Source organism: Neodiprion virginianus, chromosome 2, assembly GCF_021901495.1.
Source record: "Neodiprion virginianus isolate iyNeoVirg1 chromosome 2, iyNeoVirg1.1, whole genome shotgun sequence".
Lineage (NCBI taxonomy): Eukaryota > Metazoa > Arthropoda > Insecta > Hymenoptera > Diprionidae > Neodiprion > Neodiprion virginianus.
In genome coordinates, this window is record NC_060878.1 from 3,750,820 (window position 1) to 3,773,933 (window position 23,114).

General features: G+C 36.7%; 7 protein-coding genes across 17 annotated transcripts; 5 read left to right on the forward strand and 2 right to left on the reverse strand.

Annotated features, from left to right (window-relative positions):
* The first annotated feature begins 601 nt into the window (after window positions 1-601).
* LOC124298913 (LITAF domain-containing protein) lies at window positions 602-3,827 on the forward strand. 2 transcript variants are annotated; one of them, XM_046751567.1, is made up of 4 exons: window positions 602-785; window positions 1,153-1,281; window positions 1,571-1,727; window positions 2,005-3,827. In XM_046751567.1, exons 2-4 carry the CDS (start codon window positions 1,167-1,169, stop codon window positions 2,108-2,110), a joined length of 378 nt encoding a protein of 125 aa, XP_046607523.1. In that variant the 5' UTR covers window positions 602-785; window positions 1,153-1,166; the 3' UTR covers window positions 2,111-3,827. The 2 variants fall into 2 exon arrangements, with proteins under 2 accessions (XP_046607523.1, XP_046607520.1); XM_046751564.1 differs by having other exon boundaries at window positions 603-785; window positions 1,150-1,281.
* Window positions 3,828-4,104: 277 nt separating this feature from the next.
* Window positions 4,105-8,884, forward strand: LOC124298909 (formin-like protein 3). Of its 3 annotated transcripts, none has more exons than XM_046751552.1 (5): window positions 4,105-4,262; window positions 4,553-4,733; window positions 5,054-5,364; window positions 5,516-6,146; window positions 8,028-8,884. In XM_046751552.1, the coding sequence occupies exons 2-5, from the start codon at window positions 4,574-4,576 to the stop codon at window positions 8,141-8,143; spliced, it is 1,218 nt and encodes a 405-aa protein (XP_046607508.1). In that variant the 5' UTR covers window positions 4,105-4,262; window positions 4,553-4,573; the 3' UTR covers window positions 8,144-8,884. The 3 variants fall into 3 exon arrangements, with proteins under 3 accessions (XP_046607508.1, XP_046607510.1, XP_046607509.1); XM_046751554.1 differs by having other exon boundaries at window positions 8,031-8,884; XM_046751553.1 differs by lacking the exon at window positions 4,105-4,262 and adding an exon at window positions 4,367-4,456.
* A 143-nt stretch (window positions 8,885-9,027) lies between these two features.
* LOC124298906 (ATP-binding cassette sub-family F member 3) lies at window positions 9,028-12,774 on the reverse strand. Of its 2 annotated transcripts, XM_046751549.1 has the most exons (9): window positions 12,567-12,774; window positions 12,376-12,481; window positions 11,884-12,079; window positions 11,347-11,687; window positions 10,552-11,041; window positions 10,249-10,472; window positions 9,788-10,155; window positions 9,481-9,701; window positions 9,028-9,390 (listed from the first exon to the last, which is right to left on the reverse strand). In XM_046751549.1, the coding sequence occupies exons 1-9, from the start codon at window positions 12,637-12,639 to the stop codon at window positions 9,235-9,237; spliced, it is 2,175 nt and encodes a 724-aa protein (XP_046607505.1). In that variant the 5' UTR covers window positions 12,640-12,774; the 3' UTR covers window positions 9,028-9,234. The 2 variants fall into 2 exon arrangements, with proteins under 2 accessions (XP_046607505.1, XP_046607506.1); XM_046751550.1 differs by lacking the exon at window positions 12,567-12,774 and having other exon boundaries at window positions 12,381-12,481.
* Window positions 12,775-12,987: 213 nt separating this feature from the next.
* LOC124298911 (uncharacterized) lies at window positions 12,988-15,820 on the forward strand. 2 transcript variants are annotated; one of them, XR_006906913.1, is made up of 3 exons: window positions 12,988-13,402; window positions 13,488-14,188; window positions 15,154-15,820. XR_006906913.1 is itself a non-coding variant. In XM_046751558.1 (2 exons), the coding sequence occupies exons 1-2, from the start codon at window positions 13,319-13,321 to the stop codon at window positions 14,103-14,105; spliced, it is 702 nt and encodes a 233-aa protein (XP_046607514.1). In that variant the 5' UTR covers window positions 12,988-13,318; the 3' UTR covers window positions 14,106-15,820. The 2 variants fall into 2 exon arrangements, 1 of the variants encoding a protein (XP_046607514.1); XM_046751558.1 differs by having other exon boundaries at window positions 13,488-15,820.
* Window positions 14,975-19,246, reverse strand: LOC124298912 (YEATS domain-containing protein 4). 5 transcript variants are annotated; one of them, XM_046751563.1, is made up of 5 exons: window positions 19,054-19,246; window positions 18,427-18,704; window positions 17,990-18,271; window positions 17,675-17,753; window positions 14,975-17,567 (listed from the first exon to the last, which is right to left on the reverse strand). In XM_046751563.1, exons 2-5 carry the CDS (start codon window positions 18,472-18,474, stop codon window positions 17,395-17,397), a joined length of 582 nt encoding a protein of 193 aa, XP_046607519.1. In that variant the 5' UTR covers window positions 18,475-18,704; window positions 19,054-19,246; the 3' UTR covers window positions 14,975-17,394. The 5 variants fall into 5 exon arrangements, with proteins under 5 accessions (XP_046607519.1, XP_046607517.1, XP_046607515.1 ...); XM_046751561.1 differs by having other exon boundaries at window positions 17,675-17,855; window positions 18,427-18,536; window positions 19,100-19,241; XM_046751559.1 differs by having other exon boundaries at window positions 17,675-17,855; window positions 19,054-19,241.
* Window positions 15,938-17,047, forward strand: LOC124299186 (testis-specific serine/threonine-protein kinase 1-like). Its single transcript, XM_046752186.1, has 4 exons — window positions 15,938-16,078; window positions 16,173-16,572; window positions 16,646-16,918; window positions 17,007-17,047. Exons 1-4 carry the CDS (start codon window positions 15,938-15,940, stop codon window positions 17,045-17,047), a joined length of 855 nt encoding a protein of 284 aa, XP_046608142.1.
* Window positions 19,247-20,244: 998 nt separating the features above from the next.
* Window positions 20,245-22,405, forward strand: LOC124298910 (telomere length and silencing protein 1 homolog). Of its 2 annotated transcripts, none has more exons than XM_046751557.1 (6): window positions 20,245-20,560; window positions 20,713-20,818; window positions 20,900-21,048; window positions 21,132-21,350; window positions 21,433-21,566; window positions 21,813-22,405. In XM_046751557.1, the coding sequence occupies exons 1-6, from the start codon at window positions 20,529-20,531 to the stop codon at window positions 21,977-21,979; spliced, it is 807 nt and encodes a 268-aa protein (XP_046607513.1). In that variant the 5' UTR covers window positions 20,245-20,528; the 3' UTR covers window positions 21,980-22,405. The 2 variants fall into 2 exon arrangements, with proteins under 2 accessions (XP_046607513.1, XP_046607511.1); XM_046751555.1 differs by having other exon boundaries at window positions 20,245-20,565; window positions 21,813-22,403.
* The last annotated feature ends 709 nt before the right edge of the window (window positions 22,406-23,114 follow it).

Here is a 23,114-nt window from a genome sequence, read left to right on the forward strand (position 1 = left end):
GGTTTTCAAACATGTCGAAAAATGAAAATCCTATTAAAAATAATAATCTTCGTATGAGTTCATTATTTAATCCAAGCATAGCATTTGACAATTTTTATATGTTTGTTGTCAACGTGACACTGTAATCCGATTTACCTCCATTTTTTACAAAAATACGTATATATGTCGTGCGCAGTACTCTGCCTTACCGACTTTCCATGTCGTTGCGCTCAGAATCATGGAGCAGGCACTATTCACCACGCCGCGCATGTAATACTTGATAACGTTGACAGTCCTTAATACGTGCTAGGCAGTGTTTTACATTCGTGATCACCACAGCGGGTCTGGGTACTCATATCCCTTTGCCATGCCTTTGCCATAGAACGCGGCGTAACCGTTTTGAGAGCGTGTAATCTCAGAAACCGGCGTGTAAGCCGGTGTGCAACAAAGAACGCAATCATCGTGGCCGGGATGTGCAGAGGTGTGCAATAAAGAGAAATATATAAAAGCCTCCCCCTCACTAGCGCCGTCGGCAATATTTTGAGGTGACGGTTTTCGAGACGGAGTTCTCAGGCCTGTGTAAAAGACCGTGGTGGGGAGTATAAGGCAATCGGACTACCACTTATCCTTATACCGTGGTGATCACTGACGTACTTATTTTCTCACACACACTCGCAACGACACTCGATTAGTCGTATTATAGCGAACACGCGTACGACTTGCAAGAAGAAGAAGGAAAGTTGACGCAATCTCGTGTTGATCTGTATGATTGCACTTTTGCTTGAAGATTTTGCAAAGCAATTGAAGTAAGTAATAACCTTTTACACTGCTATTTTAATCGATACAAATTTCGCATACATACTTGATAACCGCGTTTATATTTGTAACATTGAATTATTTAATAGTCATGTTAAATTAATCAAGGTCGAACAGTGACGTATTAGATACATATATACATATGCGCTATATTTGAAGATTTTCTAACTAGAAAAATAGGATATTTCTTCGATTCGCTCAGACATCATCTGCAGCCTAACACTGTGTTCAGGTCTATGGCATGTAAATTTGTTAATTAGGTCATCTATATTTGGACCCTAGCTTACGAGGCCCTAGTATCTAGCTGCACAAAGCATAATATCGGAAATTATTCTATAACGTCTTATTTATCAGCAGCTAAATTGACCAAAATGAATAAGAATGGGCCGCCGCCTCCATACGAACCACCGCCGACTGCACCGCCTACCTATTCTCAAAGTGTGGGAGGTGTGCCACCTGCCAGTCCTTATACACCGATACAATCGTGTGAGTAAATAATGTAACCTCGATGCTACTATTAGGAATGACCTCAAAATTATTATTATAACTTCATCTGTGCATTTCAAATGCCACTAAAGTAACGCGCCTTGTTCATCTGTGAGGATTAACGATAGGATATCTCATATCTCTCCTCTCTTCTCAACTACTTGCAAACTTACAATACTTTAATGTTGAAATTACTTAAACATCAATTGTGATGATCGAATGTCACAAAGAAGTTTAAACACGCTTGATTCTTGGCTATAACATCTTGTGGTATGTTTTCCTTTCACAGTTGCAGGAGGTCCAACTATAGTTACAACAGTTGTACCGGTTGGACCACATCCGACCCATATGATATGCCCTCAATGTGGAACTGAGATCGATACAGCTACCAAAACAGAACCTGGAATGATTGCATATATTTCTGGAGTCATTATTGCACTGCTTGGGTATGTTATCTTTTCTTCAAATGGTTTCTAAATGTCATGACAATTCTTGTATTCATAATGAAGGGTTACTGCTACCTACGAACATCTGGAGTTTTCTCGATCTGCAACATCCAAATTCAATTGAATTTTAACATAGTACATGATTATGATCAATGATTACGCATTCGTTTCATGGATATTAGTTCTATGGGTAGAAGCTACTAACATTAATGGAGCTTAACACAAAAGACCTGAGTAACAAACCCTGTTTTTTAACGATGATCTCATTCTTTTTTAGATGCTGGTTAGGCTGCTGTCTAATTCCGTGCTGCATCGATGAATGCATGGATGTTCATCACAGCTGTCCACAGTGCAAGGCATACTTAGGTCGCCATCGAAGATAAACGATCTAAAGAAAAATGAAATTCAAATCGCTGCATTTCGAAAGGGTATATATAATATAACATGAGTAAAATAAAAACATGAAGGTCAAATATCCAAGCATGGTAGCTAAAAGTACTGCCGCAGTTTGCAGCACATATAGAACTGTTTCACAGCTACATATCTACAAGAGGGTGGCGACTGACCGGGAAATCCGGGAATAGTCAATTTTATTCTAGCAAAATTGTCGCGACCCTGTATAATTCATAGCAGCTTGTAACAATATATCAAATACGTTCAGTCAAAAAAGTGAAATTTGAACATATGTGATTCGCACTTAAATATTATTATACAAAGTGGTTGTAGAATTTGAACAATTCTAATTGGGTAAGCTATTTTTGGTTGCTATAGATATATTAAAGGCAGCTTTTTTTTAAGCAATTATTTGCAAAAGTTACCTAACCTCGCTTATTAAATATGAAATTAAAATAAATTAGGTCAGTAGCTTTACGTACAAAATAGTAACATATTTTATTTTTACATTATGTCGCCCTTCTTGCTGCTCGTTTAATGGGCTTTTAAATAAGAGTTCGTTAATTTGGCGCTATTATCTAATACTAACATTGATGTTGGGCTTGATAAATGCAATTAACGAACTGCATCGTTACGTGTTAATTATGATGATCCACTCAAAAAACTGCAAACTCTACATTTCCTCGCGATTGTTATTTTTATGCCATTAGGCAAATTTTTCTCTCACATTATAGATGATTACTTCTTTTTATCCAATTGTATTACCAATAAGCAATACATTAGTAATACATGTATCGGGTCACTGACTGTCTATTTTTCAATCACTTGAATGCTATAATTTTATTGTATGCACACAGAGAATAATACATATCTGATGTAATATAGCCAATATACCTAATATAGGAGAATTATTTTGCTACATTACACAATTTTTTTTTAATTGATTCACTAAGGATAAAAGCGAAACTAATTACAATATTGAAATATATTCTTCTACAAATCTACTATGTCAATTACGTTATATTTCCGTAAATGTGCCATTTTTCACCTACACAAATGTTGGGCTTTATCTCATTCCATGATGAAAAAAAGAAAAAGAACCCAACGAGTCAGACGCTGTGGCTAATAAGGCTGGATGATAGTACATTAAATTTTGTATTTGATACCTCTCACCATTTTTTCTGAAACAGTGGTGGACGTTTATGTATAGTATGTATGTACGTATACATACACGCACTGCTATTTTTCTGCGTTGATTCGTTAAATCGAAAAAGAGAAGTATAAAGAAACAGTGGTTTTATTTTGCGCAGAATTTTCATTTTATTGTAATGTCGAAAGTAAACCAAACAAGTATTTCGTACGAAATGCATAAACGTGAGTGCCTTTCAAGCGAAAACTGTCTCTTTAATATTATAATCATGGACAATGTAGTTAAGTGATTTCTACATTTCTAAATAACAATTTGAAAGTGTTCAGTGGAGCACAAACTCGAAACGCTATCCACGTCTTATTTAACATTACCGCAAAGAAGCAAAGGATACAGCGATATTTTACGTAAGGTATATTACGATATGAGGATAACAGACGCAAATTGCATTGTCCATTTCTTACGTGTATTTATCCATTTTACACTAATAACACTTAAATTGTTATTATTTTTTGTAAAAACGTTAATACAAAGAAATATATATATATATATATATATATATAAATTATATATACATATACTTAGTGTACTTAATAAACCAATCCTCAATATACGTATATTTTTGTATACCCGCTGAAATTTCTCTTTAAAAAAATGTACATACGCCCACACACATTTAACAATTTACTTTAAATTGTATCGAGAAAAAATAAATCCAATTTACCGCGTGGAACAGAATAATTGAATAGATTGAACAATAAAAATATGTGGGCGGAATACAAACGTGTGATTTGCTGAAAATGCATTCATAATCTATCCACTGTTTCGCGTCAATGGCTCGTGTCAGTCCGTGTATGGAATTCAAATGATTACCCTTTCTTACCGATGGCGATGACACATGCAACGTAGCTTGTCAGAAATCGCTGTTTTATCTAGCACATAATATTGTTATGCATACTTGACGGAGCAGCGGTTCAATATTATTTGAATTAACGGTAATTATCCAACAACAATATATTTCCCCTTTAATTCAGTTTATCATTTCGAATTCACCCGTTAAATATTTACGCCCAACAAGCACCGTATTCAAAACACAGAACCTCAATCGCTTCTAACCTAAATATCCTTGTAGGGGGGAAAATGACCCAACCCTAATTAAATCATTACTCCTGTCACATTGCTTCATACGGTATTCAAGAGATTGTCAACATTATGATATCTTAATATTTCTCTCGGTCAACCACCGCTCAAAATCTTTATCACAAAGGTTCATATTTTTTTTTAGTTCACTCTACAAAATTCAACGATGTCAGGCCCGCCGCCTCCTCCGCCTCCAATGATGAAGTTACCAGTCTCATCGGATTCTGGTGGCGATCAAGGCAGAAATATGCTCTTACAATCAATACGAGCTGGCAAACCATTAAAAAAAACCGTTACCGTCGACAAAAGTGCTCCAGCTATTGCAGGTATCGTCTAAACTACTCACAGATTTGCATTCATTCTGAGTGAATCTTGTAAATTCCATCACCCATCACACTTTATCGGGGGCAAACCAACAACAGTTAATGCAAGGCATTGAGACACCTTAGGTCTATTTCGTGTGATGCTCTTTCTATATCTGGTAGCAAATAGAACTCTCGCATTGTGATGTCTGTACAAATATATGGCACATCTTGTTTTGTGTTATTATATCACTCGTGAATCTACAAGTTATTATTTCAATCATGTTTAATATTTCCAAATCCTATTTATTTGCTTGGAGAATTTGATGTTGTTTTATTTTCAGGAAAAATTCGAGGCGAGTCCTCTAGCATTTCATCATCTGCTGGTGGAAATAATAACAACTCCAGCTCTAACGGCAGTAGTATTAATAATAATAGTAACACTGGTCCAATCGGTCTTGGCGGATTATTCGCTGGTGGTATGCCCAAGTTGAAACCGACTGGCCTGCGTGGAAACGTTACAGAACGAGGAAATGTTACAGAACGTGATAATGTCAGCACCAATATTACACACATTAGTAATGCAAACACAAATACCAAAAGGGGTCCGCCACCCATTCCTCCACCAGCTACACAGAAACCCCAAATTCTCCAGGTATAACCTATTTTAGTTTTGGTTCGTTGTTTGGATGGTAGAATTCTAATTTAGTAAAGATTTTTTTGATCAGATAATTTTTCAGTGACCTATCTGAAACAAAAAACTATCATCAATAGGCATTAAAATTAATCAAACCTTCACATTACAGAGTGTATCTGATTCGGCTTTAACGAATTCAGAGCAATCAAGAGGGTTTGGAAAGCCAACATTAGTTCCAAAACCGCCTCCACCCTCATCTGTGGCGCCACAGAAACCGTCTCCGCCGCAATTTGCTGCCCCACAGAAGCCGTCTCCACCTCCGAAAAAGATTAATTTAAGCAGTCTTCATTCATCCAGCGGAGGTGTTACAAGAGCCCAAAGCATGCGAGTGCCTCGGACTCCTCCAGTTCTTGCACCAACCCTGTCTTCCCTTCATCAATCTCAAGATTGCTTGAACGATCCACATCCACCTCCACCTCCTAGGCCAACTCCTCGCCATTTAAGACCACCCATCACTAGACCACCACCACCTCCTCCCTCTAGAATAACAGCTGCACCGAGCATGCCTCCTCCCCCGCCGCCACCCATTCATCGATCTGGCAATTCGCATCAAAGACATGCTCCACCCCCTCCGTCTCCACCAACGCCTCCTACAAGAGGTTCTTCGATGATGCGTAACGGCCAATCTTCAAGCTGGTTGGATTTTGAGACAAGATTCGCCGACACGTTTCATTCTGCCTCAACATTTCCACCTCCAGAACCTTTCAAGGGATTCCCAAAAGTCTACAACAGCAGAAACGGTGAGACCAGCCCCAGAAATTTCAGTCCTCAGTCTATCCTTGGCTTCAATCTTAGCCGTCATTCTTCAGAGTTTGATGCATGATTTGTCCTTTCATCTCTGGCTGCTAATCAGAATTACAATACCCTGCTGTTGACTAATCACTGGAGCTTGTATAACACTTTATATGTATATATAATTTATGCTACCAGCTTCATATGTATTCATTAGTATTCTATTCTTCGTTTTGCATGCTATTGCACAGACAGGTAAGGCAGGCAAATTTATTTACTACTCTTAGTGTTTAGACTCTCTCAACTAATCAAATAGCAAAATTCAAAATTGAATGTTTGTGATATTGCATTTGTAATAGAACTGTCCATATGCATGGTCCACAAAAATACGTATGGCTTGAGACAGAATTTTCTATTCATTATTCAATCGCTGATCTTAATGAAAGCAGAGAAAATACTTCTTTTTTTTTTTATTAAAACTGCTAATATGCCGAATTGAAATTTTTCATCCAAGGGACAATCAATAATTCCTAAGATTTCATCCAGCGATCGCACTACACATATATGCAAAATTATGCCAGAAGATATGGTAGATTTAGCGTTTACTATAGTAAATGAACGATCAATGTATAGTCTTGATAATTATTGAACAGAAAAAATATTGTGCTCGAAAAAATGTTGTAAATATTTCGAGAACCACGAGTAGATTAAGGATGAAAAAAAAAAACAAAGAAAATTAAACGTGCCTTACCTCTTTCGTCACAAATCTTTGTGGATTTGGGAACTATTAAGATATTATTTTATGAGAGAAAAGCAAACCTGGTCTATTCTATTGAAATAACAATAAGATTTACAGCTTCGCGTTGCCATTACTATTCTTAGTATTAAACAGTTCATATTATCTATGCTACTGATTCTTTCAATGATAAATATTAGATGAAGCCATACAGTTCTATTTAATACATGCATTCCTGTACATTACACTAAACTACAAACAAGACAAAACTTGTACAATGAGAGAGTTTTTTAAAACTGCACTTTCTTCATGTTTAGAGTTACAATGATCAAGGTTTAGTATTTGACTGATTTTTCTTTTGATACATTTCAGTTTTTGTGCATGGTAATATAACATTATTTGGTATCGGTAGATAAGAAAGAATATGGAAAACAAGTCCATACTATCACTATTTTAATTTTTACTACCGTTGTCTGATTTCACATCTCCACAGAAAAGATTACAAGTAAGTAGCGAATCTGCAGTTTTCACTTTTAAGTTGTAAATAACTAATGGGTTCCAATTATTATCATAACATGCGGCATATCTGATTCAATTAACACTTCCATTAATCTAGTTTTTACTCATATACATAGTGCATTCGGTATTTACATCTGATTTCTCAATTACCTGGAAATGCGACGCTTCTCTTTTCTCGCGATACGTTTCGAGGCGTTCTTCCCTCTTCTTGCAAAGTGTTTCGATCAGTAATCAGATGTTAATACCGTATGCAGCTTTATTCAAACAAAATAATTTTATAACACGCGACTAATAATTTCTCTAATACAAGGTATATGGAACTCGAATTTTTATTTCGGATATTTACTAGTGCATACGGCAAATTGGCTTCATTCAATGGACTGTAGTTAATACTTTAAAGAATTATAAATGTATAACTGTGTTAATAATCTTTACTAATTTAATTATATCGCACCTAACCGAACAACTGTTCTGTATTTAAAGAGCACATATATGTATATTTAAATCAATTGCATGCTGCATATACTGTTAAAATTAATTTGATGGGTATTTAGCTGTAATGGGTGTTTTGGAGGTTGATAAGGAAAAAAATATCTAAAGAATGAATCAATGAATCTATGTCGGGATATTGCAGCAGCTAAACAACAGGCTCCTGCTCCACCGCCAACAACCCCCAACACGATGCTTCAACTTAATTCAACTCATGGAGAAAGGCAGTGGCCACGTGATGCAGCCTCGTCCGCCTGTTAAATATTTCACTAAATATAGTCTTCCATACGTCTATTTCACCTAACAGTCGACAGTAAGATCTTTATGTACATTTTTTTTTTCATTTTTTATCTCCCAATATGATATTGTGTTATGGTCATTAGAAAGATACGGAATGTATTAATCAATAATAGACCATATTAAGTTAGAGTCTGTATTATAGAGGGATAGAGGTAAGTGCGCTAAATGGAAATTCGAATTTTAGAATCGCACGTATATCAATGCTAAATGGTCGAAACTTATCTTGATATTTTTCACAAATTCATCAGCTATTTTAGTATTGTTGAAATTATTTATTTAAAAAAAAAAAAAAAAAAAAAAAAACGCCGTTATTTACGTTTCAGTCAACTTAATAAAAATTGACTACAATATTAGAAACTACTAAACTAATGCACTCTGTTGTCTAGTCACTAATCTGCACTACGTTGAATGAGCTCATGTTCATTAGTAAAGTTTTAAAAATTGAAAAAAACTTTGGAATACCAAATGATTAATCAATGATCTGTTAACTTTGATGCTCTAGTTCATTTCATTCCTAGTTTAAACCGTGCAATGTGAATATTTTACCTGTTTTTAATTGTGAACATTTTCTGCCAATATTTTAATTATAAAATCCTTGGGTAAGGCGGTTAAATTAGACGGACTGTTTTAGCAGAGTGATCAATAATTGATTTATTAAATTAGATGTACAGCAACGATAATATAATAAGTTTACTTTTTTAATTTACTTTTTTTTTATATATTTTCCTTTTATATATTTCTCGTCGATAGCCAACCTACCCCGAATTCAGTATGAAATGTGACTGATTGCTTGTCCTGTCCACGTCACGAACCCATGACTCTCAATTACCCATGTATTACTTTCATCGAATTCATTTAGGGAATTTTCATAATCAAGTGTTGCTTTTTACACAGGTTCTATGCAGAACTGTTGTCTGTAATTCTGTTCATTTTATCACCAATGAAAAATAACTTCAACAACCAATGAGAAAGATTAATCACGGAATCGAAGATTGAAAAGTGCGTTGGTTTTTGGTTGGCACGAGTGATTAGTCGTAAAAATGGTCAACCAATCACGACTTTTGTGCCTCAAGTTCTTTTTCTATAATTCTGCGGTATTCATCGAAGCCACCTTCAATGCATCGCACACCACCATCACCGCACACCCATAGCTCGTGGCATACCATACGGATAAGACGTTCGTCATGCGATACCAATATAACGCCACCCTGGAAATTTCGATAAATGTTGTTAAATTTGATTTATGACGCATAAAACTAGCAATTTCGTTCACTTTTACAAATCATTGTAAACCGTACTTGATAAACCTCAAGTGCTTTCCCAAGAGCTTCGATAGACTCAATATCCAAATGATTTGTGGGCTCGTCAAGTACCAAGAAATTCGGCATTGCTGCGCACATCAGAGCCAGAGCCACTCTTGATTTCTGACCTCCGGACAGTGAGTTTATCGTTTGCAATGCCAAGTCTCCACTGACTCCAAAACTGCCCAACATTCGTCTATATTCTTCCATTGGTTTCCCTGATAAAAAACCAAATTTCCTTGGTCAACTTGGATTTTACACCTTACAACTCAGGTTTCCAACGATAATCTTCAGTAACACGTACCTGGGAAGTGATTTTGTAGTAGTTCGACAGGACAGACACGCATATCTAGTTGGTCCACGTGATGTTGACTGAAATATCCAAATTTCAAGTTTCTATGAAGATGTACTGTGCCACGTGTCGGGCTTAATTTCCCTGTAATTATTTTGAGAAGCGTCGTCTTTCCTGCTCCGTTTTCTCCCACTATACAGATGCGCGACTGCAAAGTGGCTGTGAGATTTACACCAGTGAATAAGAAATCGGCATTGCTTCCGCTGCTGTCGTATCGGAACGAAACTTCGTTCAACTGGAGAATTGGAGGACTAAGGGCCTCCACTTCTGGGAAACGAAGCGTAACTTCTCCCTCTTTCTCCATTGGTTTCAACTCAGGTCTAAAAATTTTTGAAACCTCATTCAATATCCGATCTACTAACGAAAATATGAGCAAAAACAGTACAGCAAAGATTTGTTAGAAGAAAACATACAACTTCTCCAGCATCTTGATCTTGCTTTGAACACTGGATGCACGATTGGCATTATAACGAAAACGATCAATGAATTCTTGTACATGGGCTCTTTTAGCTTGTTGTGCCTCAAATTCTCTCTGTTGATTTCGCTCTCGTTCACCTTTTGTCCTTGCAAATTGATCATAATTTCCTCTATAAGCTTCAATTTTTTGTGCTTTAAGATACAGGATATCTGTCGGTACCTGTATTCAAAGGTGTCACAAAGGTTCATTAGTATAATTATAAAAATACGTTCCGTGCATTGAATCCTTTGATACATACTGTGTCCAAAAAATTTCGGTCGTGAGAAACGACCAAAAGAGTTGTGGGCCAGGATTGCAAATACTTCTCAAGCCAGAGAATGGCTTTTATGTCAAGCATGTTGGTGGGTTCGTCGAGGAGCAGAAGATCGGGTCTTGAGAATAGAGCCCTAGCCAAGGCCAAGCGCATGCGCCATCCACCAGAAAAAGATTTAGTGGGCCATGCCTGCCTCTCAACAGAGAAACCGAGACCCGAAAGAATGGCGCTTGCCTTCGCAGGAGCCTTATCTACTTCTGCTAACCTCATAGCTTCATAAACGCGCGCCAATTCTTCACCAATAGAATCTCCTCCCCCCTGATCCAGAGCTGACTGGAGGTCAGCTTCGCGGCTAAGCAGCTCACTGCGCTCATGGTCACATTCTAACACGGAATGTAGCGCTGACGTATCGTCACTCGCGACCTCTTGCTCTACATGAAGAACTCGTACATGTGTAGGAATCCGTAACTGTTTGCTGAGAACAATGGGGCAAAAATGTTGGTGATAAGTAATTTATGACTTACATGAAACAGTAATCCTATGGATTTTAGTAATTCGAGGAACTAAAATGAATGAGAAAAGATTTAGCAGCAAACATTTGAAGCTTGTTTTGATAGTAACTAATGAAGTCCAAACTTTTCCGAAGGTAATCAATCAGATAGAGTACCAGAAATTTTAATCGGACAAGTAAATCTTGTGAGTGTTTTCACATTATATCAAAGAATAATGGGTTTCAGGATACTTCCAAAATATCAGGGACCACTAGATGTTTTATTTTACCTGGATATCATTCTAAGCAGAGTTGTTTTTCCGAGACCATTCCTACCAACAAGACCATATCGCCTGCCAAATGCAAGCGTTAGATCAGCACCCTGCAGTAGGACTCGGTCGCCATACGCCACGTCAAAGTTCTCTATTCGGATATCCTGTGTTCTATTGACCCCACCTTTACCCTCCATTCGACTGTCTTTTTTACTGGTCATTTGACTAGCACTGGCAGTTTCCAACGCAACTGTCGCGTTGACATTTCGATTTACCGATCCTGAATCACCACCAACTCGTTTCTCAAGTTTTTGTTGCAGTTTTGCTTCTGCCTTTTCCAACTTTTTAGCATCCACTTTCTAAAACATGGAAATGTGGATGTTTTCCAATTCATTGGTAAAGAAGCACTGAGTTTGAATATATCCAGATGCACTATATATTCATAAAAATGCCCTAGCAAGAATTCATAGATCCATTCAAAACTATTAGAATATTTGAAAGATTTTCTTTTTTTACAAATTTATAAACAGTTGAGTGTAATTTTCAAAAAATTACCGATCCGTCATCCCTGGTTGTAACCCAAATACTTTTGATATCTTCAACTTGATCCTCAAGGGTTGCAGCCATTGCTCCTAAATTAACCGGAGCATTTAATACTTTGTTCACGCCATTGTTACGTTTGTCATTTCCAACATGTAATTCCCCATCTGGAGTCCCTTTCAACATTGCCAATAGTCTCCTGCATATTTTCCTGCAAGATGATCGAAATTATGATTTTGTCTCAGGGTTTATTCAAAATTTTACTGTCAGCGATATGAACCTTTTCTCAGATACTGAGACAACTAAATTGGAAAGGACCTCAGCTTTTTTTCTTGTCCAGATGAGCTTTTCATCTAATAGCAATTGGTGTCAAGAAATTTGAATGCAATATGCATTTAACATTGAAATTTTTACAAAAAAATAACTGGAAATCACTGACGATAAAATTCAAAAGTCACCCATAGTTTGACGTGGTTTGCACCGAGTTTAACGGAATATTTTACCGACCTAACCTCTTTCTCAGGCTTATCAGCTACCTCGTGCAAAACCTCACCAATAGCTTCGTAAACCTCGTCTCCATCCTCAAAGTCATCTCGAGAACTGTCAAGAATGCCTAAAAAATTTCAGCGTATTTAAATGAATGTGTAGATAGTAGAAATGATGTAAAATCGTTTTTAGGTTAACTTGGTAAACCATACCTTCGACATACTTATACAAATCGTCATCTATAGAGGGAAATTCAGTCCTGATATAATCGCCACAAGCAGCCATGGTGATCGGTTTATATTTCTTCCCCGCGTTGTCTTAATAAATTATTTAACTCTAACGTTATATCAAAAAACCGACAAAAGGGTAGCACCATCAAACTCGCGAACACATGTTCACGCCATTTTAAATTTTGGGACTGAGGAAAAATAGCCTCGCGTCAAACTACTTTTAAAGAATTATTGATTTCTATTTGGAATAAATTGCGCCAAGTATTTACGCATGAAATAAATTTTTTTCATACCGTAATTCCTTGACCGTACAACAGAAACATGTTATCCTGATTGTATAATTTATAAATTAATCGTATGACCAGATTCGCCATTTTAGAACTGTCAAAAAGTGGTAGTGGGCTTCCCAATTCCCGTGTTCCGTTCGTTCGGCTTGTATATCAATAATACAGCAATCTGTCGGTACCGCGTACGTTTCTAATTACCCTCAATTACATAGTTTGTTCTACGAAGTGATGCGAAGCGGACTCAGGAAACGCGTTTCAACGAGAGAATGATAAAGCGCGTTAGAATAACGTGTCGACGTATGTGAAAGTTTGCTTTTCTTCCAACTTTCTAGGGCTTGGTCAATGTTATTCGGTTACTTTGTCCCAGTGTTTTGCTATCTTATAAACTGATTTGCATCTTCCACTATTGTCTCAACATTCTCTTATCTGGCTATATGTAAACAAATAATGGCAACAGACGCCGAGGAGTCGGACACCGATGAACGGCCCACTAAACGACTGCGTGTTGGCGATAAAGATCGTGTACAAATGGTAAGTAAAAAAATGTCTCAAAAATAATTAATTTGAAGTACAATTTTTCAAGCACGTGTCGTTCATTCGTATTCATTTTCCCTAGGATCAACAAGAGATAGAAACTGAAGAGATTGTTGCAGGGAATGCAAGTAGAGAAGAAAATTACGAGGACGAGGAAAGCAATGAGATTGAAACACGAGCCAGAGAACGTCTCAAGAAATGGCAGGCAAGGCAAGTGGCCAAAGGTTTTGTAGACAACACGATAAACCGTGTTCTAGAAAACTATGTAATGTCTCCACCATTCAACGATATATATCCTCGCCTTATTACACGCACCAACGATATGGAAGACCGAGCAGTCGCGATGGCCATTCAAAATCACGGGTTGGTACAACTGACCGCAAATTATGTACCAAGTGCAGATCCTCCCGCCCGTCGCAATAATCCGGTAAACGAATATTGGGTTCGGGAAGACAGCGTAATTGAACAAGATCGATGCATGTGTCCTTTGAGCATTGGGCAAAACAAAGCAGATACCTTGGCTGGATCTGCTGCTTCCTCCGATGAAACATACGGAAGTTTGAAGCAGGATGAGGAAAATGCTTGCTGGGTCGGAGACAAAGGGGATGAGAATAATCAGCAGCAGGATTTTCTTGAACGAGCAGTTGCTGAAGCAATAAAGAAGAAAGGACTCAGCGCACTCAGCGTAGACTATGGTTGACAACAATTTGAATTTACAATTATCATTTTGCTGCTACTGTACTCAGTCATCTCTATTTTACATCTATATCGGCAAACGGCTGGGTACGTACGGTACTTTACATTAGCTACGTGCAATCACTGACTACCTTTTCGTAACTTTTAGATTTTAATTGAAGACAACATTTGTATTAATAGTTGCTGATACATGTTCTGTAATCATATCATTCATATCAATCAATCCTATCATGTTGTTCCCAGTATAGGTGTCTTAGCTTTTGTCCCCACTTTGTTAATAATAATTATTTAAGCAATTTTTAGCTAGCAAATTGGAATTGATTTGTTTTCTGGCGACACTAATTCACTATCAAATTATTTAAGCATCTCTAATAGATATTTTCCATCAACGATACGACTCTGACTCGTAAAACAAAAGTTTTATAGCAATACAATATAAATTTTATAATTTATAATTCAGATCACCATTAGGTTTTATTTTTTATATCTGATATGAACGATACGGTATTCGATACATAAGTTTTGATGTTAAACTTGCGTATCATTGTACGCAAACACATAATACTGGGTATAATGTATCCATTCCAATAGCCTAGACTTAGAAATTGCGTTACCTGTATTAATCTATGTGAGAAATAATTCCTTTCTTAACAGCAGGGAATACGAATGAAAGGCAATAACATTGTTCTCTCACATTTATATAAAATAAATAACTGATCCTGTCTTTGTTATTGCCTTAGAATCTATTTAGTTTGGAACGTTGCAATCCGTTATAAATACAATGTAATCAATTTTTAATCATATGAGTAAAGTTACTCATCGCATAATGTTGAATTATGCATATATTTTTAATTGAAAATTTTTTTTTTTTTGTCAATTTGTTAGTGATATTCCATCATTGTCTATTAAATGTATTTTTGACACATGAATCAATCACCGATATTACTTCGCATTTAGAAGGCTGGTTCAAAAGTTCATATAAAAATACCATGAGAATTAATGGGTAATTTAAATATATATATAATATATATCTCTTTTAAATCATGCCGCAGGATGCAGCAACAAATCATGGAGAATCTTAACAGTTCCTAAGCTGTAATTAATTGAATATTATACGATAATAATACCGAGTTAAGTTATATCAAGTATTTTAATTTTTAATTTAGAAAAACCTAATAGACTTATAGAGATTATTATATTGACAGTAAATTTTATAACAAAATAAAATATAATTCCTTTATGTATATACTATAAGAAGCTTCTCGTTGGCCTTGCAATTGTATCCTTATCCGTTATTTTAAATCAATAATTTTCTTTATAACTTGTTTACCACATATGCTTTTAAAAAATTAGAAACTGAGATGCATGAAGCTATCTAGAATCATGCGATACTGTCAATCAATTCAACTGTTAATCATGGAGAGTCATTTTTTGTAAAGAGCACTCTCTCCAATGATTTCTGGTTGAAGTCTTTTGCTTTCTTTTATTGAGAAACACGAAATTACTCTAACTTTTAATGGAATGACCATCTCGTAGCACTCAGATTTTGTCTCAATTGACACCTTTCAGTAAAAAAAATTTTAGTAGTTTGGCCTTGCACGGGACACAACATTCATGTTATAGCGTCCGAACAAGGTGAGGTAGAACAATAAGCTACCGAATATTGAAAGTTATTTGATAATTGAGATCTGATTTTAAATAAACATGTTCTAAACGAAATCCTCTATATTCATTTTACTTCAACGATATTATTATTTATATTTCATAAACAGTACGCAGTGACCAATAATGTTGCACTGCATTAGGAGCAGGGCTAATAGTGGATTACTTTCCGAAATGTCTTTACGGCCATCGAGTTCCCAAGTAGAATCTTCCAGATTCAAAGACGTTGGTTCTAATTCTATTGACCTGCATCTAAAAGATCAGGGTTACACATTTGGAAAGACTATAGGAGAAGGTTCCTACTGCAAAGTCAAAGTATGTACGTTGCAACAAAGATCAGAATCTGCGTTCCCTCTCATATGTACATAAAAAAAAAAATTAATTGTTGAGTCACGAAAAATATTAGCAGTTTTTTATTTTTAAGACAGTATACCAACGGGCCGGAAATAATCACATTCAAAAGATTGCTTGCAAGATCATCGACAAGTGTAAAGCATCCAATGAATTTGTCACCAAATTTCTACCTCGAGAATTGTCGGTAGTGCGAGGATTAAGGCATTCGAACATAGTTACAGTATTGAATGTTCTGAGCACACCACGTTATGTTTACATTTTCATGGACTTCTGTGAGAGAGGTGATCTCTTGGATTATATTCGGGCAAAAGGTGCTCTGACTGAATCTAGGTCAAGACATTTCTTCAAACAGATAGTATCCGCAGTTCAACATTTACATTCGCTGGATATTGCTCACAGGGATTTGAAATGTGAAAATGTCTTGTTGACCACAAAGGACCACGTGAAAATTGCTGGTAACACGATATTAACGTTCTTCTTAGTATTAGTCGATTTTTTATAACATTTAATTGTTAAATGCGTTTATAGACTTCGGATTTGCCAGATGGTGTCGCGACGAAAAAGGGCACAGAATTTTATCAGACACTTTCTGTGGTAGTGCGGCTTATGCCGCGCCAGAAATTTTGCAAGGAACCATGTATAATCCAAAGATGTATGATTCTTGGTCGCTTGGTTGCATTTTGTTCATTATGTTGACTGCGTCAATGCCATTTGACGATGCCCATATGCCGAGCATGATTCGAGCACAGACAAACAGACTGATTAAATTTAATGAGAAAATTCAAGCTGGCTCAACAGTCTGTAAATTAATTTCGTGAGTCATTTTATTGTTAATTTAAAGTTCTAATTATCTCAATAGCTAAATTAAATTAGCTTCTTATTTGAATAGGCATCTCTTGGAACCAGATGTTACACGACGTGCAACTATGAGACAAGTAGCAAGATCAACTTGGTTGCGTCACCCCTCCAACAATGTATTACGCGATTCTGTTAATAGAGCCATTAATTTGATATCCAAGTAAGTAGCTGCTTTTATAAAATCAACAAATTTAGTTACATTTTCTATCAATCAATCGCACTTTACTGCGGCGTTGATATATTTTTTAATCTTTTAGGTACCTTTTATGTAGATATTATTTTATACCTTTATTTTTGTTGTTATACAAGAAAGTACGAAATGATTTTAAAAATAACAGAAGAGTTTGTCAATTAGTTTAGTTACGGCACAACTATCAAATAATTGTTATTCAATCTGATAATTAAAATAACTATTAATATCAACTAATACTTAAACCTCCGTTTGTTTTTGATATCTTAGAAATCTCTTCCTTGAACTTGGCGATGGTTTCTTTTGCCAATGTTAGTTTTTCCTTAAGCTCTGTTACCTCTCCCCTGATTTTGTTTTTTGCCTCCACAATCTCTTGAAGGGTTGACTGTTTTTTGGCTTCGACTACAAATTAAATAATAGTTGTATTACAAAATATTCTACATAACAATATAATTCGTATAATATACATAATATATAACATAATTCATTTCTATAATAATTTTACTCACAATCATTATCATGGCGCCAAACACCCAGTGTCATAGGTCTGGAAGAACTTAGCAAATGCTGCATTAAAGCTGTTGGATCCTGAAAGACTATTTCTTCGTAAAATTCAGAAACTAAACTCTTTTTCCCTAACTGTATTTCTGGTGTCGATTGGAATAGCTTCAATATATGATAAATAGTCACCTATAATAAACATAAAGTATACTGACTATTGCAAATGAAGACACAAGGCCAACAGTGATTCAAAAACAATACAGAAGTCATCATTTTCAAAACTTCAAGAGTCAGCCATCCATAGGGTAATATGAAAAGCATACCGGCCTCTCGTTTGGGTCGTGGAAGTAGATCTTAATGACGATTTCGAATTCCCCCCATCCTGTCTCAGTCAATTCGTAAGGTGGCTTGGTGACGATTCTGTTTGGATTATTATAACTTTCATGTAGCTTGAAGTGAACTTTTTTCACATATGTCGACATATCCTCGTTGTTGTACGGCTTAACGTAAACAGTCCACTGATGCGTGTGGCCATCCTCCTCTCGCTTTTTACCAAAATATCGAGCCACATTTCCATAGACGATGGGCTTCACAATGGTGAGACCCTGTAAAAAAAATGCAGATTTTGTAGTTAAGTTACGGCGCAGACCTTGGAACATGACACAAATTTGTATGCATGTTGCACTGTGGTATACCACGCAATGTGTTGTTGATCTGTCATGTCTGTGATGAAATATAGGTTAGGAAGCCAGGCTCCTACCTTGACTCTTCCACCTGAATCCGGTCCAAATTCACTAGCTGTTGCCATAATTTGTGGCGGTTATTATCATAATTACTGAGAACTCGAATGATAATTATTTAGTGATAAATCTGCGTTTACGAAATATTTTTTACTCTGTGCTTCCACGGTGTAAAAATATGTCTCAGTACGGAAAAAATCCGCCAGGGACCTCGTGCGTCGGTGAGGAGAGGTAAACAAAAATGGCGGCGATCTAGCAGACAGTATTAACGAAAGTGACGTTTGCATCGAATCTGCCGCTGAAGATTACATGGGTACATTAATATTTGACAAAATAAAATGATTGTACGGTGAATGTATGTGACTATAGCGACAATCTATTAGTGAAAATGAAATGCATGATGAATCGAAAGACCAAAGATTAAATAAAATTCCATCGGCACGCTTCCTTGATAAATAGAAAACGGTAATCACACTGAATCAATCACCCAAAGGATGCACAATAATTAATGTGTGGGCTAATAATAAAGTAATTAAGCATTATATATAATATTATTATTATTATATTAAAATATTTTTAGAATTTAACGTGGCTTTTTTTACGTAGAGTAAATACTGTGTGGTTAAATCGCCGCCATTATTGTTTACCTCATTCGCATCGACGCATGAGGTCGCTCGCGGATTCCCACCATACCAAGGCAAAATAATCACAGCGACCGAGGGCCAGTCGGACCACCTCTTATTTTTACACCGTGGACAATTCCGAACTTCGGACCGTGCGAATACGCAGAACGCAGCAAGAAGACTAAAGACAAATAACTGGTTCACCGAACTTCTACCCAGTGGGCCAATTCACACGGCAGCCGCTTGGTGGCGCTGCTAAGCATTGAATAGTTGCGCAATCCGATATTGCGCATCTCTCACGGATGTATACTGTATTTCTTACGTCCGTGGCATCTCTGCATACATTTGTCAAGCATAGACTTATACGTATATGAAATAGACTGAGCACGCCAGCCGTTTCCTTTGTCCCCTGAAGGCCTATCGTTATTGTTGCTGTCTTTTTGGAACGAAGTTCCTTATCGCTCGTTCACCGTAGGGGCTAGGCGGAAAAAAACGACACCAAAAAACCGACACTTTTTGGCTATAGTGCTCGTTTGCTATAGTGCGCGCGATCTCCCTCTCTCTCTCTCTCTCTATTCCAGCGTGTGCGCGCGCTCTCTCTCTCTGTCTCAGCGCTTGGGGTGGGAGACGGCAGCAGCGGTCTCTAATATAGCGTAAGGAACTTCGTTCGTACCGGCTGTCCCATGACAGCTCTCATGTTTTTTCTCTCTTATGGGTTGTTCCGCCCTACTCCACTCTCAATACCGCCCATAGTGGTGAAGTCAAACGCTAGAGCGGAAGAGAAAAGCAAGTGAGGGGCAGGCGCAGGTGTGCCATCCTACATATCCCCACCCCGAGACCGCTAGAAGGAGATGGCAGTATCAACTGCGGATGTAAGACAAGGATTACACCAAAAACGGCGGAATCGAGGTTCAGGGGATTCAAGGTGGTGTCAAGGGACAGAGGGAGACTAGAAGAATTATTTTGAATCATTTGATTACGCAGTACCACATTACCCAAGTATTAGGGTCTCTAGTCTTCTTGGAACGCGGCCTGCAATTGAACAGAATTGCCGTTCCGATAGGCGTATTTCTTTTATAGCAGCAATTGTTAGTGCGCTCTGCATTATCTACTGCTGTCCGTCACGATAAGCGTGGATGGATTACCGACATGCTTTTGCCGTTGAAAAATTAGTTTCGTGAACCTACTTTGCAGTGACGTGCGCTACTACTAGAGGGACAGGGCATTCTCACAAAAATACGAAACACTAAATTGACACATTGGTGCATGGTTATGTTGTTGTGTTGAAAATGCTGGTGAAGAGACAATAATACATCAATTACAGATTGCATTGAGCAAATTCATTCCCGAAAACAACAAGCTACAAACTATTACGATCATTGGTTTGGTTTGAGGAAAAAAGACGGGGTAAACAATGTCAGGCACCGAGGAGTCTACGAGCAAGATACAATTTAAGAAGAAAAAAGTTAAATCGTTAAGGAAACGAGCTGGATCTTCTGATGATGATGATTCTGACGGTGAAAGAGAGACGGTAAGGTACGAATTCGTTCTTATATTTTTGATGCGGGTGTTAAGGAGGACATATAAAATCAATGTCGAAGCTATTTAGTAACAACGTTCTGTTGTTTGTTCAAATGCAAGAAATTGCATAACGATGTTAATACTAGGCTTTAAAAATTACAGAGGTCGATTAGATGAGATGAAAACTATCCAGAAACTCCGTCAACGACCCCATGGTGTTAATATTGCTGGACTAGCGCTTGGTGAAAAAGTGACCGCAGATTCGACGGTAAGTTGATTTCGGTTGATTTCAATGAATAAGTCAGACATCACAATGCATACATTTTTTGAACTCTAATTGATACTTCAGTCTGATCCTTTCAACGTTAAAAATGGAGGAATGGTGAACATGGCAGCACTGAAAAATACGAAGCTTAAACAGCCTGACGATGCATATGATACTGGAATCGGAACACAGTTTAGTGCCGAAACAAACAAACGAGACGAAGATGAAGAAATGTGCGTCAAGCTAGACATCTTTCGAATAAAATTGACAGTTAATGTTTACAAATTTTCAACAAATGACTTTCAACTGAATTCAGGATGAAGTACATTGAGGAACAGTTGTCGAAGCGTAAAAACAAAAATCCCAGCACAAGCGATGCCAATGGTGATGGAGATGGTGGTAGTTATTGCTCACCTGAAGAAGCAGCTCTACAAGCTGTACCTGAACACTTGCGACAAAGTTCAACTAATAGAAGCGAGGAAATGCTTTCGAATCAAATGCTGTCTGGTATACCAGAAGTTGACCTTGGGATAGAGTAAGTACAATCGCCTTGTGAACAGTTACAAGTATTTCTCTCTGGCAAAACCTTGGCATGTCACTGAAACAATGTATTTCAGAGCCAAGATACGGAATATAGAAGCTACCGAAGAAGCGAAACTTAAACTGCTCTGGGAAAGACACAGGAAAAAGGATGGACCTTCTCAATTCGTTCCCACGAACATGGCTGTTAACTTCGTTCAACACAATCGATGTAAAGACTTTCGAAATTTAGATCATATACTTTCACAGAACAGCCGAATTATGCAAATTTGATTTTAGCAGCAATGAATGCAAGTTCCAAAGAAATTGAGTCATGAACAGTAGAATTAACGCATATTCCGTGTACCTGTGAAATTTTACGTCTATCGTCGTATAAGAATATGATTTCTATCATACATTTTTAATGAGGTGTACAATAAGGAATAATTTTTTTTTCAAACAAACTAATTTTTTACAGTCAATATTGAAGACTCCGAAGTACAGAAGGGAAAGCGAGACGCTGAGGAAAGAAAGAGACTCGCAGCTCGGAACGACGATGCTAAAGGAAAGCGGAAAGATAATGGAGAAAAAGCAACGGACGATTATCATTACGAACGATTCAAGAAACAGTTTCGTAGATTTTAAATTTTTACTAAACAACACTAGACGTAATATATTTACTGTACATTTGAATTTGAATCAAAGATACATATGTATTTGTCAATATATATTATGACAACAATTTGCATTTCATCTCTTTCAAGAAAACTCATCTAAATCATACCTCATAAAAAAAAAATCCGTGGGCGGTACGTCAATTCTTTATAATGGTAAATAAATTATTCACTTGCGTCGCACGAGATTTATTATCGGTGTGAGACTATATCGGTAATAATAATAACATTTTGTGCGATCAAATTGCCTGGAATGACCAAAAATAATCAATTTTTGATTAAGTTGATAATAATCGAAAAAAATATATTTTTCCAACTCGATTAATCGATCGACTCGATTATTTCTCTTCAAAATCGGTTTTTGTTGTTTATCCCCATGAACGACGCAATACGTTATCAATTTATGTGATTAACAGTATCAATTATTATCATTGTCTTATTTACTAAGTACATACCTATTTGATATGATAAGTGAAAAATAAATGAAAATTTTTGCTTGTAATTGCAAGTATTTTGAATGAAACTTTAAATTATAAAAAAACTTTTCCACCATTCAGACTACGTACTGAAATTCACGAAACTTTGTTTTCAAATGCACCATTTCAAAAAAATACGAATTAATCGATTAATCGATTCATTTTTACCGATTTAATCGAGTCATGTTTGATTATTTTTTTGACTCGATTAATTTTTAGTTCAGTGATCATCGCTAAATCGCTAGTTCGTATCGTACGGCAAGATAACGTCGTAGTAGATAGTGGAGAACGTGAAAGAGGAGCAAAAGGATGACCGGTATTTTTACTAATAATCGGTTTTGCAATGAGCAGAGTTACGATTGGAACACTGAACGAGAAAGAAAATTAAACTAATTTGTGCATATTGTGCATATTATTTATGTACCCACGCTACGTCGATTCCGAACCATTTTTTTAAGAGAAAATAATTTCTAAACTGGAACAGGAGTTTCTGCTGAGATACATATTGAACTTTGAATAAATGAGTTAAACGCAAAAACGTTATTTATGAAAATTTGTACATAGGATTATGAAAAATTGCGTTGTTAACGTAGCAGAACTAACAATTAATTATCAAAATGAGTATACAAC

Coding starts and splice junctions, on each gene's coding strand:
- LOC124298913 (XM_046751567.1), top strand. CDS start 1,167: ATGAATAAGAATGGGCCGCCGCCTCCATACGAACCACCGCCGACTGCA. Junction 1,282..1,570: donor TTATACACCGATACAATCGT/GTGAGTAAATAA, acceptor TTCCTTTCACAG/TTGCAGGAGGTCCAACTATA. Junction 1,728..2,004: donor GTCATTATTGCACTGCTTGG/GTATGTTATCTT, acceptor ATTCTTTTTTAG/ATGCTGGTTAGGCTGCTGTC.
- LOC124298909 (XM_046751552.1), top strand. CDS start 4,574: ATGTCAGGCCCGCCGCCTCCTCCGCCTCCAATGATGAAGTTACCAGTC. Junction 4,734..5,053: donor AAGTGCTCCAGCTATTGCAG/GTATCGTCTAAA, acceptor TTTTATTTTCAG/GAAAAATTCGAGGCGAGTCC. Junction 5,365..5,515: donor AGAAACCCCAAATTCTCCAG/GTATAACCTATT, acceptor TTCACATTACAG/AGTGTATCTGATTCGGCTTT.
- LOC124298906 (XM_046751549.1), bottom strand. CDS start 12,639: ATGGCTGCTTGTGGCGATTATATCAGGACTGAATTTCCCTCTATAGAT. Junction 11,688..11,883: donor CAACCAGGGATGACGGATCG/GTAATTTTTTGA, acceptor TCCATGTTTTAG/AAAGTGGATGCTAAAAAGTT. Junction 9,702..9,787: donor ACTACAAAATCACTTCCCAG/GTACGTGTTACT, acceptor GTTTTTTATCAG/GGAAACCAATGGAAGAATAT.
- LOC124298911 (XM_046751558.1), top strand. CDS start 13,319: ATGGCAACAGACGCCGAGGAGTCGGACACCGATGAACGGCCCACTAAA. Junction 13,403..13,487: donor ATAAAGATCGTGTACAAATG/GTAAGTAAAAAA, acceptor CATTTTCCCTAG/GATCAACAAGAGATAGAAAC.
- LOC124299186 (XM_046752186.1), top strand. CDS start 15,938: ATGTCTTTACGGCCATCGAGTTCCCAAGTAGAATCTTCCAGATTCAAA. Junction 16,079..16,172: donor GTTCCTACTGCAAAGTCAAA/GTATGTACGTTG, acceptor AAATATTAGCAG/TTTTTTATTTTTAAGACAGT. Junction 16,573..16,645: donor GGACCACGTGAAAATTGCTG/GTAACACGATAT, acceptor ATGCGTTTATAG/ACTTCGGATTTGCCAGATGG.
- LOC124298912 (XM_046751561.1), bottom strand. CDS start 18,474: ATGGCAACAGCTAGTGAATTTGGACCGGATTCAGGTGGAAGAGTCAAG. Junction 18,272..18,426: donor ATTCAGGTGGAAGAGTCAAG/GTAGGAGCCTGG, acceptor TTTTTTTTACAG/GGTCTCACCATTGTGAAGCC. Junction 17,568..17,674: donor TTGGCGCCATGATAATGATT/GTGAGTAAAATT, acceptor TTTAATTTGTAG/TCGAAGCCAAAAAACAGTCA.
- LOC124298910 (XM_046751555.1), top strand. CDS start 20,444: ATGTCAGGCACCGAGGAGTCTACGAGCAAGATACAATTTAAGAAGAAA. Junction 20,819..20,899: donor AAGTGACCGCAGATTCGACG/GTAAGTTGATTT, acceptor TTGATACTTCAG/TCTGATCCTTTCAACGTTAA. Junction 21,351..21,432: donor GAAGTTGACCTTGGGATAGA/GTAAGTACAATC, acceptor AATGTATTTCAG/AGCCAAGATACGGAATATAG.